Source organism: Hyperoodon ampullatus, assembly GCF_949752795.1.
Source record: "Hyperoodon ampullatus genome assembly, chromosome: 7".
Classification (NCBI taxonomy): Eukaryota; Metazoa; Chordata; class Mammalia; order Artiodactyla; family Ziphiidae; genus Hyperoodon; species Hyperoodon ampullatus.
In genome coordinates this window covers 65,353,818-65,370,110 of record NC_136920.1, presented here as the reverse complement: position 1 = coordinate 65,370,110, position 16,293 = coordinate 65,353,818, and the positions used below count along the sequence as shown (strand labels likewise).

Genomic DNA, 16,293 nt, shown 5'->3' with positions numbered 1-16,293 from the left:
ACACCTACATTAAGAAAAGAGTAAAATCTCAAATAAGCAACTTAAGTTTACACCTGAAGGAGCCAGAAGAAGAACAAACTAAGCCCAAAATTAATAGAATGAAGGAAATAACAAATATCAGAGTGGAAATAAATGAAACAGTAAAAAGACAATAGGAAAAAAATCAGTGAAACAAAGAGTTGGGTTTTTTTGAAAAGATAAATCGACAAACCTTTAGCTATACTCAGCAGGATAAAAAGGTAAAGGACTCAAATAAAATTAGAAATGAAAGAGGAGATGTTAGATTTGATACCACAAAAATACAAAGACTCATAAGACTACTATGAAAAAATACACACCAACAAATTGGACAGCCTAGAAGAAATGAATAAATTCCTACTAACATACAACCTACCAAGTCTGAATCATGAAGAAATATAAAATATGAACAGACCAATAGTAGTAAAGATATTAAATTGGTAATCAAAAACATCTTACCAAGGAAAAATCGAGGACCAGATGGCTTTACTTGTCAATTCTGCTACACATTTAAAGAAGAATTAATAACAATCCTTCTCAAATTCTTCCCTCCCCAAAAAAAGAGAAGAGGAGGAAACACCTTCAAACTCATTTTACAAGGCTAGCATTACACTGATACCAAAGACAGACATGGGCACTACAAGAAGAGGAAACTACAGGCCCTGATGAACATAGATGCAAAAATTCTCAACAAAATAAAGGCAAACCAAATTCAGCAATACATTAAAAGGATCATATACCATGATCAAGTGGGATTTATTCCTGAATGCAGGGTTCAGCATATGCAGATCAATGAATGTGATCCACCACATTAACAAAATAAAAGGATGAAATTCATATGATCTTCTTAATTGATGCAAAGAAATCTGTCAAAATTCAACATCCATTCATGATAAAACTCTCAACAAACTGGGTATAGAGTGAACATACTTAAGCATCATAAAGGCCCTTTGTGACAAGTCCACAGCTAACATCATACTCAGTGGTGAAAAGCTGAAAGTTTTTCCTCTAAGATCCAGTACTAGTCAAGAATGCCCACTCTTGCTACTGTTATTCAATATAGTATTGGATGTCCTAGCTAAAAGAATTTGTCAAGAAAAAGAAATATAAGCCATTCACATCAGAAAGGAAGAAATAAAACTGTCTCTATTTGTTGATGACATGATATTATATACAAAAAATCCTAAAGACTACCAAAAAACTGTTAGCACTAATAAAGGAATTCTGTAAAGTCGCAGGATACAAAATTGATAAACAAAAATCAATTGAGTTCCTATACACTAACAACAAATGATCAGGAAGAGAAATTAAGAATATAGTCCTATTTATAATCTCATGAAAAAGAATAAATACCTGGGTATAACTTTACCAAGGAGGTAAAATATCTGTATCCTGAAAACTGTGTGAGACATTAATGAAAGGAATTGAAGAAGACACATATAAATGGATGCTAATGGATTGGAAGACTTAATAATGTTGAAATGTGCAGCTCTAAGAAATTTACAGATATGGTGCAGTCCCTATTGAAAGTCCAGTGGCATATTTCACAGAAATAAAACAGAATCCTAAAATTCATATGGAACCACAAAATACTCTGAATAGCCAAAGTATTCTTGAGAAAGAAGGTTAAAGGTGGAGTCACACTTCCTAATATCAAAGTGTATTACAAAATTTTATTAATCAAACTGTATGGTATTGGCATAACAACAGACATGTAGATCAATAAAACAGAATACAGAGCCCAGAAATAAACCCATGTGTATATAGTCAATTAATTTGCAACAAAGGAGCCAAGGATATACAGTGGTGAAAAGATAGTCTATTTGATAAATGGTGTTTGGAAGATTGGACAGCTATATGCAAAAACAAACAAACAAAAAACAGGATCCCTATCTTACACCATACACAGCAATAAATTCAAAATGGATTAAAGATTTGAATGTAAGGCCTGAAACCGAGTAAGTTCTAAAAGAAAACTTAAGGGGTGAGCTCCTTAACAAAGGTCTTGCCAATGACTTTTGGCAAAAATAAGTGGGACTGCATGAAACCAAAAGCCTTCTGCACAGCAAAGGAAACTATTAACAAAATCAAAAAGCAACCTGCTGAATGGGAGAAAATATTTGCAAACCACGTATCTGTTAAGAGGTTAATATCCAAAATATATAAAGAACTCATGCAACTCAATAGCAAAAAACCAAACAATCCAATTTTTAAATGAGAAAGGACTTGAATAGACATTTTCCCAAAGAAGTCATGCAACAGGTACATGAAAAGATGCTCAACATCACTAATCATCAGGGAAATGGATATCAACACCATAATGAGATATCACCTCATACCTTTTAGAATGGCAATTTTCAAAAAGATAAGAGGTAACAAGTGTAGTCAAGGCTGTAGATAGAAAGGAACCCTTGTGAACTGTTGGTGGAAATGTGAATTGGTGCAACCACTATGGAAAATAGTATGGAGGTTCTTTAAAAAATTAAAAATAGAACTGCCTTATGATCCAGTAATCCCACTTCTGGGTATGTATCCAAAGGAAATGAAAACAGGGTATTGAAGAGTTACTTGCACTCCCACGTTCATTGCAGCATTATTCACAGTAGCCAAGATATGGCAACAAGCTAAGTGTCCATCAACAGTTGAATGGATAAAGATGTTTTATATACATGCATACATACATATGCACACACACATATATATTTCATACATACATACACACAATGGAACATTCAGTCATAAGAAAGAAGGAAATCCTACTGTTTATAACAACATGGATGGTTATGCTAAGTGAAATAAGTCAGAGGGTGACAAATACTGTATGGTATCATTTATATGTAGAATCTTAACCAAAAAAAAAAAAGTTAAATTCAAGAGAAATAGAGAGTGGAATGGTGGTCACCAGGGGCTGAAGCTTTCTAGAAATAAGGAGAGGTTGGTAAAAGAATACAGACTTTCAGCTATAAGATTAATAAGGTCTGAGGATCTCTCATAAAACATGATGACTACAGTTGATAGCACTGTATTGTATGATTGAAATTTACTGAGCCTAGATCTTAAATGTTTTCATCTCCACCACACACACAAAAAAAGTATCTAAGGTGATGGATGTATTAATTAACTAGATGGAGGATACCTTTAACAGTGTATCCATACGTCATATCACCACTCTAAATATCTTAAAATGTTGTCAATTATACCTCTATATACCTGATTAAAAAGAGACAATTTAGCAGGTGTAAAGAGATTCTAGGAAGCCCAATTTAACTTACAGAAATCAATACAGGATGACATTATAGCAGGCATTTTTGGAGAGGTTCTAGGAATTCTTGGATATTTTTCAAACTTTTCATTTGGAAATAATTTCAAACTTACAGAAAAGTTACAAGAATATTGCAAGCATCTATATACCCTTTACCTATATTTGCTCATTTAAAATATTTTGTCCCAGGGCTTCCCTGGTGGCGCAGTGGTTGAGAGTCCGCCTGCCGATGCAGGGGACACGGGTTCGTTCCCCGGTCTGGGAAGATCCCACATGCCGCGGAGCGGCTGGACCCGTGAGCCATGGCCACTGAGCCTGCGCGTCCGGAGCCTGTGCTCCGCAACGGGAGAGGCCACAACAGCGAGAGGCCCGCGTACCACCAAAAAATAATAATAATAATAAAATAAATAAAATATTTTGTCCCATTTCTTTATTATCATAGATATTAATTCTCTTTAATAGACCCATCTCTCCTTCCCTTACTCCCTCTTTCTCCTTACACACACACATACACACACAGAAATTTTTTTCTGAACTATTTGAGACAAATTTGTGTGCATCATTTCCCTTTGCCCTAAAGTCTTCAGTGTATGTTTCATAGGGATAAGTATTTTCTTATGTAAACATAGTATGGTTATCAATATCAGAAAGTCAATATCAATATTATACCTTTATCTCATCTACCATCCATTCAATTTTGTCATTTGACCTAATGCTCTTTATGCTCCCTCCCCCCCGCTTTTGGTCCTCCAGTACAGGATGTAATTTAAAATTCTGTATTTAATTATCTTTTGTCTGTCTTCATCTGGAATAGTTGCTCAGCCTTGGACATTTTCAAATAATGCAGGTCCCAATGCCCCTTTTAAATAGAATGCTTAATATTTTTTGTTTTTCTGATGTCTCTCACTTTAGATTCAGGTTATGCATCAGTAATTGGATTACTACCAACATTTGGAATACTAAGTGTATGTCCTACTAAGGGCACACATCTGGAAATACACAATGTCTGTCTGCTACCCACCTGCCTTACTGATGCTGTTCTTTTTGAGTACCTAGTCTGGTGATTGTCAGATATCTCCATTGTATAGTTGCTATTTTTTTTTTTCTTTGCTTGGAACTAATAAGCCATGAGTGGTAAGATACTTTAAGACTATGCAAATATTCTACTACTCATTAATTATCCCCTCGGCCAGATTTAGCATTTAGTGATGATTCTTGCCTGTGCCAATTTTTATTATGATGGTTGCAAAATGATTATTTTCCAACTATGCACACTCTCTACCTCTACCTTTACCAGTCAGCAGTTGACATTTTACGTTTTCTGTCTTGTCTATCTATGTGAGTTACAGATTCATGTATTCCAGTTTCTTTTTTCTTCAGTAGTATATAATTAATGGTTTTCACTGTTTTAATGCACAGATTGTCCAAGATTTGACCAGTGGGCAACCCTTCAGAGTGGTTCCTTTGTTCTCTTGACAAGCCCCATCAGGGTTTTTTTTTTTTTAGCATTTTTAAACTTTCTTGCATAACAAGCTGATCCAGGATCATCTTTTTCCTTCCCTTCCTCAGCCTTGAAATCAGCCAATTCTCCAAGGAGCCCTGGCTCATTTGAGTAGGGAATAATATTAAAAACCAAGATTAGGGTTCTTGTATATTTGGAATCAATGTTTCAAAATTATTTTTCTTTTTAGCTCAGATATTTTCCTATTTGCCATTTTAACTGGACCAAAACATTGTAATTTATTTAGTATTTACAATCACCTTACAGAAAGTCAGAGTCTGCTTCATATGAGTTTTTTAAGATTCTGAAAATGTAAATAAGTTATAAGAGTTCTGGCTCCTATATAAGTTCACTTAGGTAGTAGACGCTAGCCAGAATTATGTAACAGCTTTTCTGTGTGAAGAACAGAGAGATAATATGTTTTGGAATTGGTCCAAAAAATGGTAAAAACAATGAGGTAATATTTGAAAAAGATAATATTAAAGCCCAGATGATGTTCCTTTCTAGGTCATCATTAATGTTGTTCCCGTTTTCGATGTGAACAGTTAATTATGTACTTTAAAAAAAATGTGGTTTTCCATGCCGCGGAGCAACTGGGCCTGTGAGCCACAATACTGAGCCTGCGCTTCTGGAGCCTGTGCTCCGCAACAAGAGAGGCTGCGATAGTGAGAGGCCTGCGCACCGCGATGAAGAGTGGCCCCCGCTTGCCACAGCTAGAGAAAGCCCTCGCACAGAAACTAAGACCCAACACAGCCATAAATTAATTAATTAATTAATTAATTAGAAAAAAATTTTTTAATGTGTTTTCCTTTTATTTTTGGATCATATCATCAATTCAAAAATAGATCTTTTAATTCTCATTTGGTGTGAATTACTTCATACCAAATATACTATGGCACATTATTTGGAAGCCTAAAGAAGAGGAAGTTAGGGATACAAACTATCCAAAGTATAATTGTGCAACTTTAAAAATGTTGGCTCTTATCTTTCTAAGATACAGTAACACTGTCAAAAATCACAAGCATTAAACTTTTGATAACATATTCCCAGAATTATCCAACTAGGCAATGTGATTATAAAATTTTTTAAGTAATCAGTAAAATATGATAGATGTGAGGTTGCTTTATATGACTTACCTTAAAAAATGATAAGACCTGTCTAAATTTTTTATTTAGTTGTATCAGTTTGGAGTCTTTTAATGTGTTTGTAAACGTGTTTATGAACCAATAATGATGCAGTTCAGACTAAAGACATTTTGGTATGTTAGCAAACGAAATGTGATCAAAGAAAAGAGGTGAAATAAATAAATGTACTTCGGAATGACATTGACATATAGTAGGTGCACAATGAAGGTTTTATTTTCACTTTTTATTATGGAAATTCTGAAACAAATAGAAAATTTAAGTGAGTAGTATAATAAATCCCATTACACTTGACCCAGCTTTAAAAATTATCAGCATTTTGTCAATCTTTTAAAATCTAAATCCTTGATTTTTTTTTTTTTTTTTTTTTAGGGAGAGACATTTAAAAGCAAACCCCAGACACCATATTTCACCTGCAAATATTTTAGTATGTATCTCTAACTGGTAAAGGCTTCTTTAGATTACCAATCTGCCATTATAATTTTTTTTTAATTTATTTTTTTGTGGTACGCGGGCCTCTCACTGTTGTGACTTCTCCCGTTGCGGAGCACAGGCTCCGGATGCGCAGGCTCAGCGGCCATGGCTCACGGGCCCAGCCACTCCGCGGCATGTGGGATCTTCCTGGACCAGGGCACGAACCTGTGTCCCCTGCATCGGCAGGTGGACTCTCAACCACTGCGCCAACAGGGAAGCCCTATAATTTTTAACAAAATTAATTACAATTTTGAATAACCCCTTAATATTATCTAATATCCAACTTACATATTTTTATTTATTTATTTATTTTTTTATTAGTTTCTGCTTTATAACAAAGTGAATCAGTCATTATATTTTTAAATTAAAAAAAATTGTCTCAAAAATGTCTTGGTTTATTCGAACAAGTTCCACACATTGTATTTGGTTGATATTTCTTAACTTCTTTCTGTAACAGTCCCTCTTCTGGGGGTGGTAGAAGAACTGGGTCATTTGTCCTATGGAATGCTCTATATTCTGGATTTGGCTGATTAATTCTCCATGTTATTTTTTAACTTGTACCTCTACTCTCTATAGTTTCCATAAAGTAATATTTATATCTAGAGGCTTAATTGGATTCACGTTCAATTTTTAAAGGAAAAATTGTACTGTGCTTCCTATTGTTACATCAAGATGAACTTATTTTCTGGTTGTTCTACTTTTAGTAATTTATGATTGATTTGTGGATTTGGGGTAGTGCCAGCCTTTCACTTAATAGTTTGGGATCTATTGATGATCATTGACTAAATACCTTATTTCAGTAGGAATTGCAAAAGATAATTTCCTCATACTATTATTCCTTCTGCATTTATTGACTGAAATTCAACTATTAAAAAGAACTTTCGTTGACCACAGTTTGATAGAGAAGACAATTGTTTCCTCTTATTTTTTAAAATTTTCAAAATAGTAGATTGGTACCCTAGCAATCTTCAGTAGTGACCAATTAAAAAATTATCATTATGAACTCATGGATTTTTGTGTATTTGTTGAGTTTCAATCAGATGCGATTTTTATTTATTTTGATTCTGTTAGTCTTTGACACATTCTTTACTTTTTGACTAAGATGAATAGTCTCATTTTGTACATTTTTCTGGCCCAAATATAGAATGTCATTTCTCCAGGGAGTTCTGGTTTCCTTTACTAGAAAATAGTATTTAATAAGTTCTTGATTGTATAAATGAATTATGAACACTGGTATGATGCTTAGTACAGTGTCTGGCATGTAGAATACATGTTACAGTTATTGTTTTCTTTTATAGTCTCATATTAATTAGCCTAGAACTGTGGTTCTTAAAGTGCAGTCCCTGGATCAGCAGTATCAGTATCACTGGGGAATTTCTTAGAAATGTAAATTCTCAGACCTACTGAATCAGAAATTTTAAGGGTGAGACCCAAAAATCTATTTTAGCAAGCCCTCAGTGATTTTGTTGCACACTGAAGTGTGAGAACCACTGGTCCAGAGTAGAAGTTCCTAACTCATCTGGTGCGAATGGGCCACAGGCATGCTGAATAGTTTCTTAGTGCAGCTGTAAAGCACCCTAGCTCCCAGCAGTCTTGTCCATTTTCTAATCTTTTCAAATCTTATTTTACTTTATGAAATGTGAGAATTAATGAAACAGATGTTAAGTATAATAATATATTTATGAAATAAACATTGTATTCACCTAGCCTCCTAAGGATATAGAACACAGGAATATATACATATTTCAGTTTCGTACATTTTCTGTCCTAAAATAGCTTGTGACAGCCTTTCTCAGCATGTGTTCCATAGGGCACTAGGTCCTCTTGATGCTCTGTAATAAAGAGGGTTTCAGTGGTCCAGTAAGTTGGAGAAATAATTTATATTATATCTCCTTTGCTTGGCATTGTATAAATAATATTTGCATATCAAAGTCTGAAAAATCCTGCAGTAAAGAAACCTTTTTAACTTGGCTTTAACTTACTGTTTCCAAAATGTTTTGATTAGGAGATCTTTTTTGCTAAGCAGTATCTGTTAGCTTCCAGCAGAAAACACTTTGGAAAATGCTGCCTTATGAGTATATTTTTTTTTAAAAATTACAGACTATGCGCCACTTAAAAATACGGAGCTTTCTGGGCGGATATATAGTAACCCTACAAATGAATTTGTCCTACCTTTGGAATACTGTAGCACACAGGAGCTGCTGAAGGGGGAAATATCAAGATATTCTCTTTGCTAGAGGTAAACTGGATTCTGAACTGAAGACTAGTGGCCTGATTTGTCTGAAGCCTTGTTATCCTAAAATTTGTATGTTTCATGTAGTCATTATTTTCCAGACCAATGCAAGGATAAACTAGGTTTTGTCATATAGACGTGTCAACATGATTAAGGGATTATTTGGCAAGAAATGAAGAAGTTTGCTGGGGGAACTGTGGACCTTACAGAATTTTGCAACTCCTTAAAACTTATTTCCAATTTTGGAAAATCTTAAAGTCCTTAAATTGCTTAACTGAGGCAACTCTATATAATGGTACACTGTAATGAATTACTTATTTTCAAAAAGGAAATGCAGAACTGGAAGTTTTTTACTTGCATAATTCCGTTCATCCTTTTAAAATGAGTGTTTAACAAAATTTTGTAGGGAGAGTTAGTATGAAACAGTGTTGTTGAAAATGAACTTAGCACAGATGATATTGGATGCAACTAGTCTTTTCAAGATAGAAGAGACAGGAATCAAGCATCAGGAGTACAACAGAGATGAGATTGAAGTATTTGACCTGAGTGATAGGATAAGCTTCTTAAAGATTGTGCCTATCTGCTATATGGAGTCATTCCATAAAGTCAGTATTCTAATAATTTTTAGCTTTTTGATCTTAGGATATGTTTAAAAGGCAATAGTACTTTTAGGGCAGATTGCTATGGTGGGTACTAATTTATCCCATATTACTGAAGCATGAAGACTATGAGAGCTACATCGAATGTAAACTACATAGAAGCTGGGAATCCCACTAGCAGATGTGGTCCGTAGTAACAATAGGTAGAAAAAATATCAATAAATGGGCAAGTTGTGGCATGTGCTTATGATATGTATAAGAGATAAGGTCACATTACAAGTCAGTGTGAGGCAGTTCAGTAAACAGTATTTAAGGTAAATTTGTATCTTTAATGGGACCTACTAAAACCAAGGAATAATCTTAGCTTAGAAGAAGGCTTGTAAATACTGTTCAATGAGATAAAATACATGAAAATGTTTTATACTATAAAATGTTAAATTTCCAATCATTATTACAATATCTATTACATTTGTGTTCTGTGTTTTTGATTTCCTGCTTATTGTTAAGTTTCTCACATCTTTTTGACATGTGGAAATCTGTCATTGTAAAATGCAAAACAAAGTTAGTAATACTACATAGTATTACACAAAAGGTATTCTAGCAGCTATAAAGAAGAGGCACTATTCCCTTACATGATAGATTGCTTATAGAAAAATTTAACCAAAACCACGTCATTACTATCTCCTGGAATAAGCCTTATTATAAACAAGAATTTTTTTTTTAATCAAAGCAGTACATTTTGGTTTGAATAAAGGAATATGAACTTTCTCTAAACTTGGGACATTGTATTCTTACAGGAGAGCTATTGGAATTAAGAATAACAGCATCTTACGATTTATAGCACATTTACGAAGTAAAGGTCAAAATCTATAATAAAAAGTGATGCAAAGACTATGGCTGAGTCCCTTCGCTGTGCACCTGAAGCTATCACACCATTGTTAATTAGCTATACTCCAATATAAAATAAAAAGTTAAAAAGAGATGTAAAGAAAAATGGAATTGGGCTTCCCTGGTGGTGCAATGGTTAAGAATCCGCCTGCCACTGCAGGGGACACAGGTTCAAGCCCTGGTCTGGGAAGATCCCACATGCCACGGAGCAACTAAGCCCGTGCGCTGCAACTACTGATCCTGCACTCTAGAGCCTGCGAGCCACTACTGAGCCCGCCTGCCACAACTACTGAAGCCCGCGCACCTAGAGCCCGTGCTCTGCAACAAGGGAAGCCACCGCAATGAGAAGCCCGCACACTGCAATGAAGAGTAGCCCCCGCTCGCGGCAACTAGGGAAAGCCCGCACGCAGCAATGAAGACCCAAAGCAGCCAAAAATAAAATAAAGCAAAAAAGAAAAAAAAATTTTTTTAATTAAAAAAAAAGAAAAATGGAATTGTTTTTATTTAATATTGATTAACATTATATCGGACCTTTTTTCTTTCTTGTTAATAATTATTCCACTTAGTGAATATTTAATAAAAGGATAGCTTTAAGAAATGACCAATGCATTCTATTTTATGTTTAGGTTAATGCAGGTTAATGGTCATTTATATGAAATGGTTATGCACTTACTCAAGCTGACTTCTCACGGTACTCTAGGGCAGGTATCACAATCTCATAAAATTGTGGATAGCTTTATCTCTTTCAGGAATTTTAGTCATTCTTCTGTCCTGAAAGGACAAAATTTGTTAGTAATCCGTAAAGAATATGATTCATTAAGTGTGGAAATCTTTGGTAAATTCATATTCATCACATTTTTATTATTTCTAAGAATTCCAGGAACCACCCAACCTAATTTTAGCTTTTGCTTTGTAACAAATGAAAATCAAGAGCATATGGATCTTATCACACATAATAAAAAGTAAACAGATATTTCCCTTTGGATATGTGCATTCCATAGACATCTAATACTTGGTTACATTTCACTGTATAGAAACTATATGAGCTCCAAAGGAGATAGAAATACAGTTCTTGGCCTCCACAAGTAGGGGGGAAAAGCTTCCCTTGGTAAAATACCCAGAAAACTATTCTAAGAAAATTCATTCCTTCATGAATGCAGTGAACAAATATTAAGTAAGTATCAACTATGTGGCCAGCTCTTGGTTTAGTAACCAGGAAATTACCAGTGAACAAAACAGAAATCCTGGTCTTTGTGGAGCACATTCTAGTGGAGGAGATAAACAAACCAGAAAACAAATATAGGTGAAAAAGATAATATGTTGTCATGCCGTGGAGAAAAATAAAATATATTTTATTTTTATTAAGGAAGAGGATATAGGGAGTGTTAGGGCATTGCAGTTTCAAGTAGGGTGCCAACAAAGGCTTAACAGAGCAGAAGTTTGCTTGAATGAAGACCCAAGGGAGATGAGGGAATTATTTATTGTATCTATTCCAGGCAAAGGAATAACAAAGTGCTTGAGACCCTTATGTGGGAGCATGCCCAGCATGTTTGAGGAGCAGCAAGGAAGCAAAGTGGGGCTGAAGAGGAACAGAGGAGACTAAAGGAAGCTGTTAAAATAACCCAGACAAGTGATGATAGTGGCCCACAGTACTGTGGTAGCAGTGGAGGTGGTGAGAAATCAGGACTGCTGACAGTTTGGATACGGGTTATGAAAGAGGGGAATCAGGATTTTTGATTTGCTAAATGGGAGGATAGAATTTCCATTAACTGAGATAGGGAATACTGCAGGAGGAGTGGAGTTTGGGAAGAAAGGTTGGAGCTGTATTTTGGACATGTTTGAGATACCTATTAGTCATCTAAGTGGAGAGGTCAAGCAGGCAGTTGGATATGGCATTTTGTGGCATGTGGGAGAGAGGTTTGGCAGGAGAGATAAGTATGAGCAAATGTGTGACATGTTGATGAACTGTGCTAAGAATTAATAGTAGGAGAAAAATTAGTAAAGGAAAGGCTTCAGGAAGGAAGATAATTCCTAAGCTGAACCTTCGATTAATGGAAAAGAAAGAGAAGAGGATTCTAGTTAGGGAAAATGTCCTAGCATCTTAGAATATTATATAGAAATAAATCTGAATACTTTACTACCTTGGTTTCTTTTTCTTTTCACTTGGAACTTTTATAGTGCGTCATATAGTATTATGGAACAATAGGTGCACAGGAAATATTTGTTGACTAATAAATGAGAATAATATTCTTCAAAGTTTACTTTATTAACTAGTATTTAATCACTGAACATTTAGGGTTTTAAAAAATTCTAGGTATTTTTATTGTGCTAAAATATGCATAACATAAGCTTTACCATTTCAACCATTTTTAAGTGTACAGTTCAGTGGCACTAGGTACATTCTGAAACTCAGTTTTGTGTATAAAAATATCCTCTGTTTTCAAAAGATCAACATTGTTGCTTCTGAGCAAAAAGAATTTAGAGCTGATTGGGCTTTACTTTTAAGAGCAATGAGTATTCTGCAACATAATCCTAAATGATTATCGCTTTTGTTTGAAAGATTGGGAGAAGTCCAAAAGGCAAAAATGAAAAATAGTGCCTTACTTCTAAAACAGATTTTTTCTTTCCTTGAAAACTGAATTTCCATTAAGTGAGTGTCATTTGTATTTGTATGGATCACTAATGAATGTGTCTTATTTACCTTTGATTACTGGTACCTCACACAGAAACCAAATGCTCAAATAAAATTGTGGTATATATCTGGAGCTTAAGGAGTTTTCAAAAATGAAATAAGTATGCCCTGTTTCATAATTTCTTTGCCTACTTGCTTCTCAGATTCCTCTCAAAGTATGTTTATTTTTAGTTTGAGTTTTGTAAATTATATTTTGTAATTAACTTTGGATTTTGTAAATTACATGAAAGTGTGTGATATGTCTATATTTTGTGAGTTATAAACCTAGGAAATTGTCCATCTGTTGATTACAGTGTCTCTTTCTTTAGGGAACAAAGAAAGATGAGATTGAAGGTGAAGTGGAAGTGTCTGGTTTAATTCAGCCTGCAGAAGTGTTTGCTCCCAAAAGCCTGGTGTTGGTATCCAGATTAGATTATCCAGAAATTTTTAGGGTAAAGAACTCATAGTTGTCATTATTGATTCGTATTATTGTATAAATCTATTTTGAATGAACCACGGTAACAAATTCTTTGCATCTAAAATATCTTTAAATTGATTAGGAATTCATCAATAAAATAAAATTACTGTGAACAGAAGAAATGTATTTCATGTTGGATAAAATAAGTACCTGAGTAAGTTAATATGACTATTTAAACTTCTAAGGATGTAGTGTTTGTTTTAAAATAGGTCCCATCTTTACTGACTCCAAAATTTATGAATCCTAAAGAAATCATTTGATTACCTGTATCAAATTTAAAATGCATTAGTAATATAACAACTTAGTGTATTTTTATTGATCTTCTTTTTAGGAGTCCAGGTTCAAGGAAATAGGATAAGTATTTGTGATTTCAAATAGTTGTGATCATACTGCTATCCATATAGCTTTAAAATATTGTTTACTTCCAGATATTTTATTTTTTTAGATAGTTAGAATTTGCAAATGTAGAAAAAATTTACTTTAGTTATAAATACATTTAAGCTTTGCAAGAAGAGGGCTTATTTTTCTTATTTCAGTGTAATCTTTAATAATAGTAATGTTGACCATTGTCCAGAGTCACAGATCTTCTTTGGAAGGTATAAACTATACCTTAAAATTTCTCAAGGATTTGGGAAATTGATACATAATTTCTGGAAAACTTTTTCATATTGTTGAGATTATATATATTCTTAGTGTCAAGATTTCAATGACAGTGGCTAACTCCTAACAGATACTAATTTTTTAGTTATAAGTTTTAATAAACTGATAGATTCATATGATTACATTTTATCTTCCATTTTACCACCTACCTTCTTCTGAGCTTAAAGTGTTAATCATATCTTGTCTCTATTTTGCTGTTCTTTGTAATAATTCACATAAGTTAAGTTTTTCTGTAGAATAAATGTTCTGAATTTATAAGAATCACAAAACAAGATAAAGTTTCTAAGTTTTTATCTTGAAATTTGGAGTTCTGCCAAATAAGTTGAGACAGAAACAGTTTTAAGCCCTACAAATTTGCTAGAGTGGTTATCTAAGCACAAACACCTGTTTTACAAATTATGGATTTCTGCTTTTTATAAACTCATCTCAAAAGCTCATTTAGAGCTTCTGGTTCTGGAGGAAAATTTAATAAACTTAATAACATTTGCTGCTTAAAATTTATTCCATGGTCACTGTAGAATCTACTAGGTTCAAAGAGAAATTTTCCTGGAAGCAGATGTCACAACAATTTATTTTTAGTGCTTGCTTTTTCCATGAAATAACTACATGCATCTTTTCTTTTCAGGCTTGCCTAGGTTTGATCTATACTGTATATGTGGACACTCTGAATGTCTCCTTGGAAAGTCTCATTGCAAACCTGTGTGCGTGTCTTGTCCCAGCGGCTGGAGGGTCTCAGGTAAATAGAATAAAAAGGGAGATGAAGAGGGCCTGCTTCTCTTCTCCTCTCCTCCAATAAATTTAATTTATGAATAAAAGGAAAGAAAGAATTCTTCAAATATTTTCATTTTAAAGAGGATCTTAGTTTAATTAAGCATTGTCCCTATGGTCTGCCTTCTAGAGACTCAAGATTCCATTCTTAGGTCATAGGGTTAATTTTAACCCAGGGTTCACCTTTCACATAGCATAGTTAGAAGTCATATTCTGTGTAACTTGAACTCTAGCTTACGCTTTCTTGGAAATACACTTTTTAAAGTTGAACTTCAAATGTGTTCTTTGTACCTTTCTTATTATTCCTTTGTATGGTTACGCCTCATTTTATTAAAAATTTTTTCAGTGATAAAAATTAGGTAACATTAAGAAAACTTTTAATATAATTCTTTGTAATATTATAACTACTTCTGGATAGATTAATTCATTTCTTCATTTCCCTGGATAAAAGCAATTATATGTGGTCCTAAAACCATTTTGTATGTTGTGTGTAATCTTTAATAGAATAGCTTGCATTTAAGCTTCAAAAGAGGAGGGCTTATTTTTCTCATTTCAGTTTGCTACCTTTAGTAATGATAATGTTAACCATTGTCCAAAATCACAGACCTTCTTTGGAAAATATAATCTATACCTTAAAATTTCCCAAGGATTTTGTCATAGATTGAGCCCATGAGGACATTAACCTCTTCTACTGAAATAAAACTTTCTCAAAGTGGCATGTTTTTCATCTTCTGTATGTCCTGAAATTTTTATATTCGTCTCTGAAGTAGAAAAATGAGAACTTGAGTTGCTATGACTTAATATTTTCTAGAGAACTTTTTTTTTAAAGGCTCCTTTCCTTAAGTCCTAAAATTGATTAGCTGATCACTTATTTTGCTTCTTCTTTTGTAATATTGAGGAAAAGGACAGCCCTCTAAAAATTACAGTTTTTTATCCTCAGTCTGATAGAGATGTTACTTATAGTAAAAATGGCATCTTTTTTCCATGCCCTTTGCCTTTTTAGCTGTCTCCTGTCTTTCCTAGTGTCTTTTGGTTACTCTTAAGGTTTTTTCCCTCCTGCACTCTCCTCCCTCATTCTCCCATTTCTGCTACAAGGGCATAATATGAAATGTGAGTTTGGTCACGATTGGACCTAAACTTTAAAGCAGCTGAGTTGTTTTATGAGCCTTTATTAAGATGGGAATTTTGTTGACATGATTTTATTTTATTTATTTTTTAATTTTAAAAACATTTTTATTGTAGCTGCTAGAAATTTTTAAATTACATGCGTGGTTCATATTACTATATTTCTTTTGTTTTTCCACTTTTATTGACATATAACTGGCATATAAATGTTAGCTTTAACATTTTACTATTTTTTAGTTAAGTAGTATTATCAGTGATTTGTGTATCTCATGATTACTAAATTTTCACCTTTCAACTACTGAATTTTCTTGTACCGTATTCACTTGGACACAAAGTAACTTGAATGTTTTGGGCCGCATTATTGCCCTTCGCATCTGTTAATTGGATCTTATATGGTCATCATCTGCTTTAAATTTGAACTTCAAAGGGATTTTTTTATCTTAAGAAAATGTCTGAAAAGAAATCATTTGTGGT

General features: G+C 33.8%; 1 protein-coding gene across 6 annotated transcripts in view; it reads left to right on the top strand.

Moving 5' to 3' along the window:
• Positions 1-16,293, top strand: part of SBF2 (SET binding factor 2) — a gene marked incomplete at its 3' end in the record, with an annotated part of 467,309 nt that overhangs the window by 212,037 nt on the left and 238,979 nt on the right. For all 6 annotated transcript variants that reach the window (XM_079707414.1, XM_079707413.1, XM_079707411.1 and 3 more), the window contains exons 4-5: positions 13,118-13,240; positions 14,552-14,662. In XM_079707414.1, coding sequence (XP_079563540.1) covers positions 13,118-13,240; positions 14,552-14,662 — 234 coding nt within the window. The remainder of the gene's footprint in view (positions 1-13,117; positions 13,241-14,551; positions 14,663-16,293) is intronic.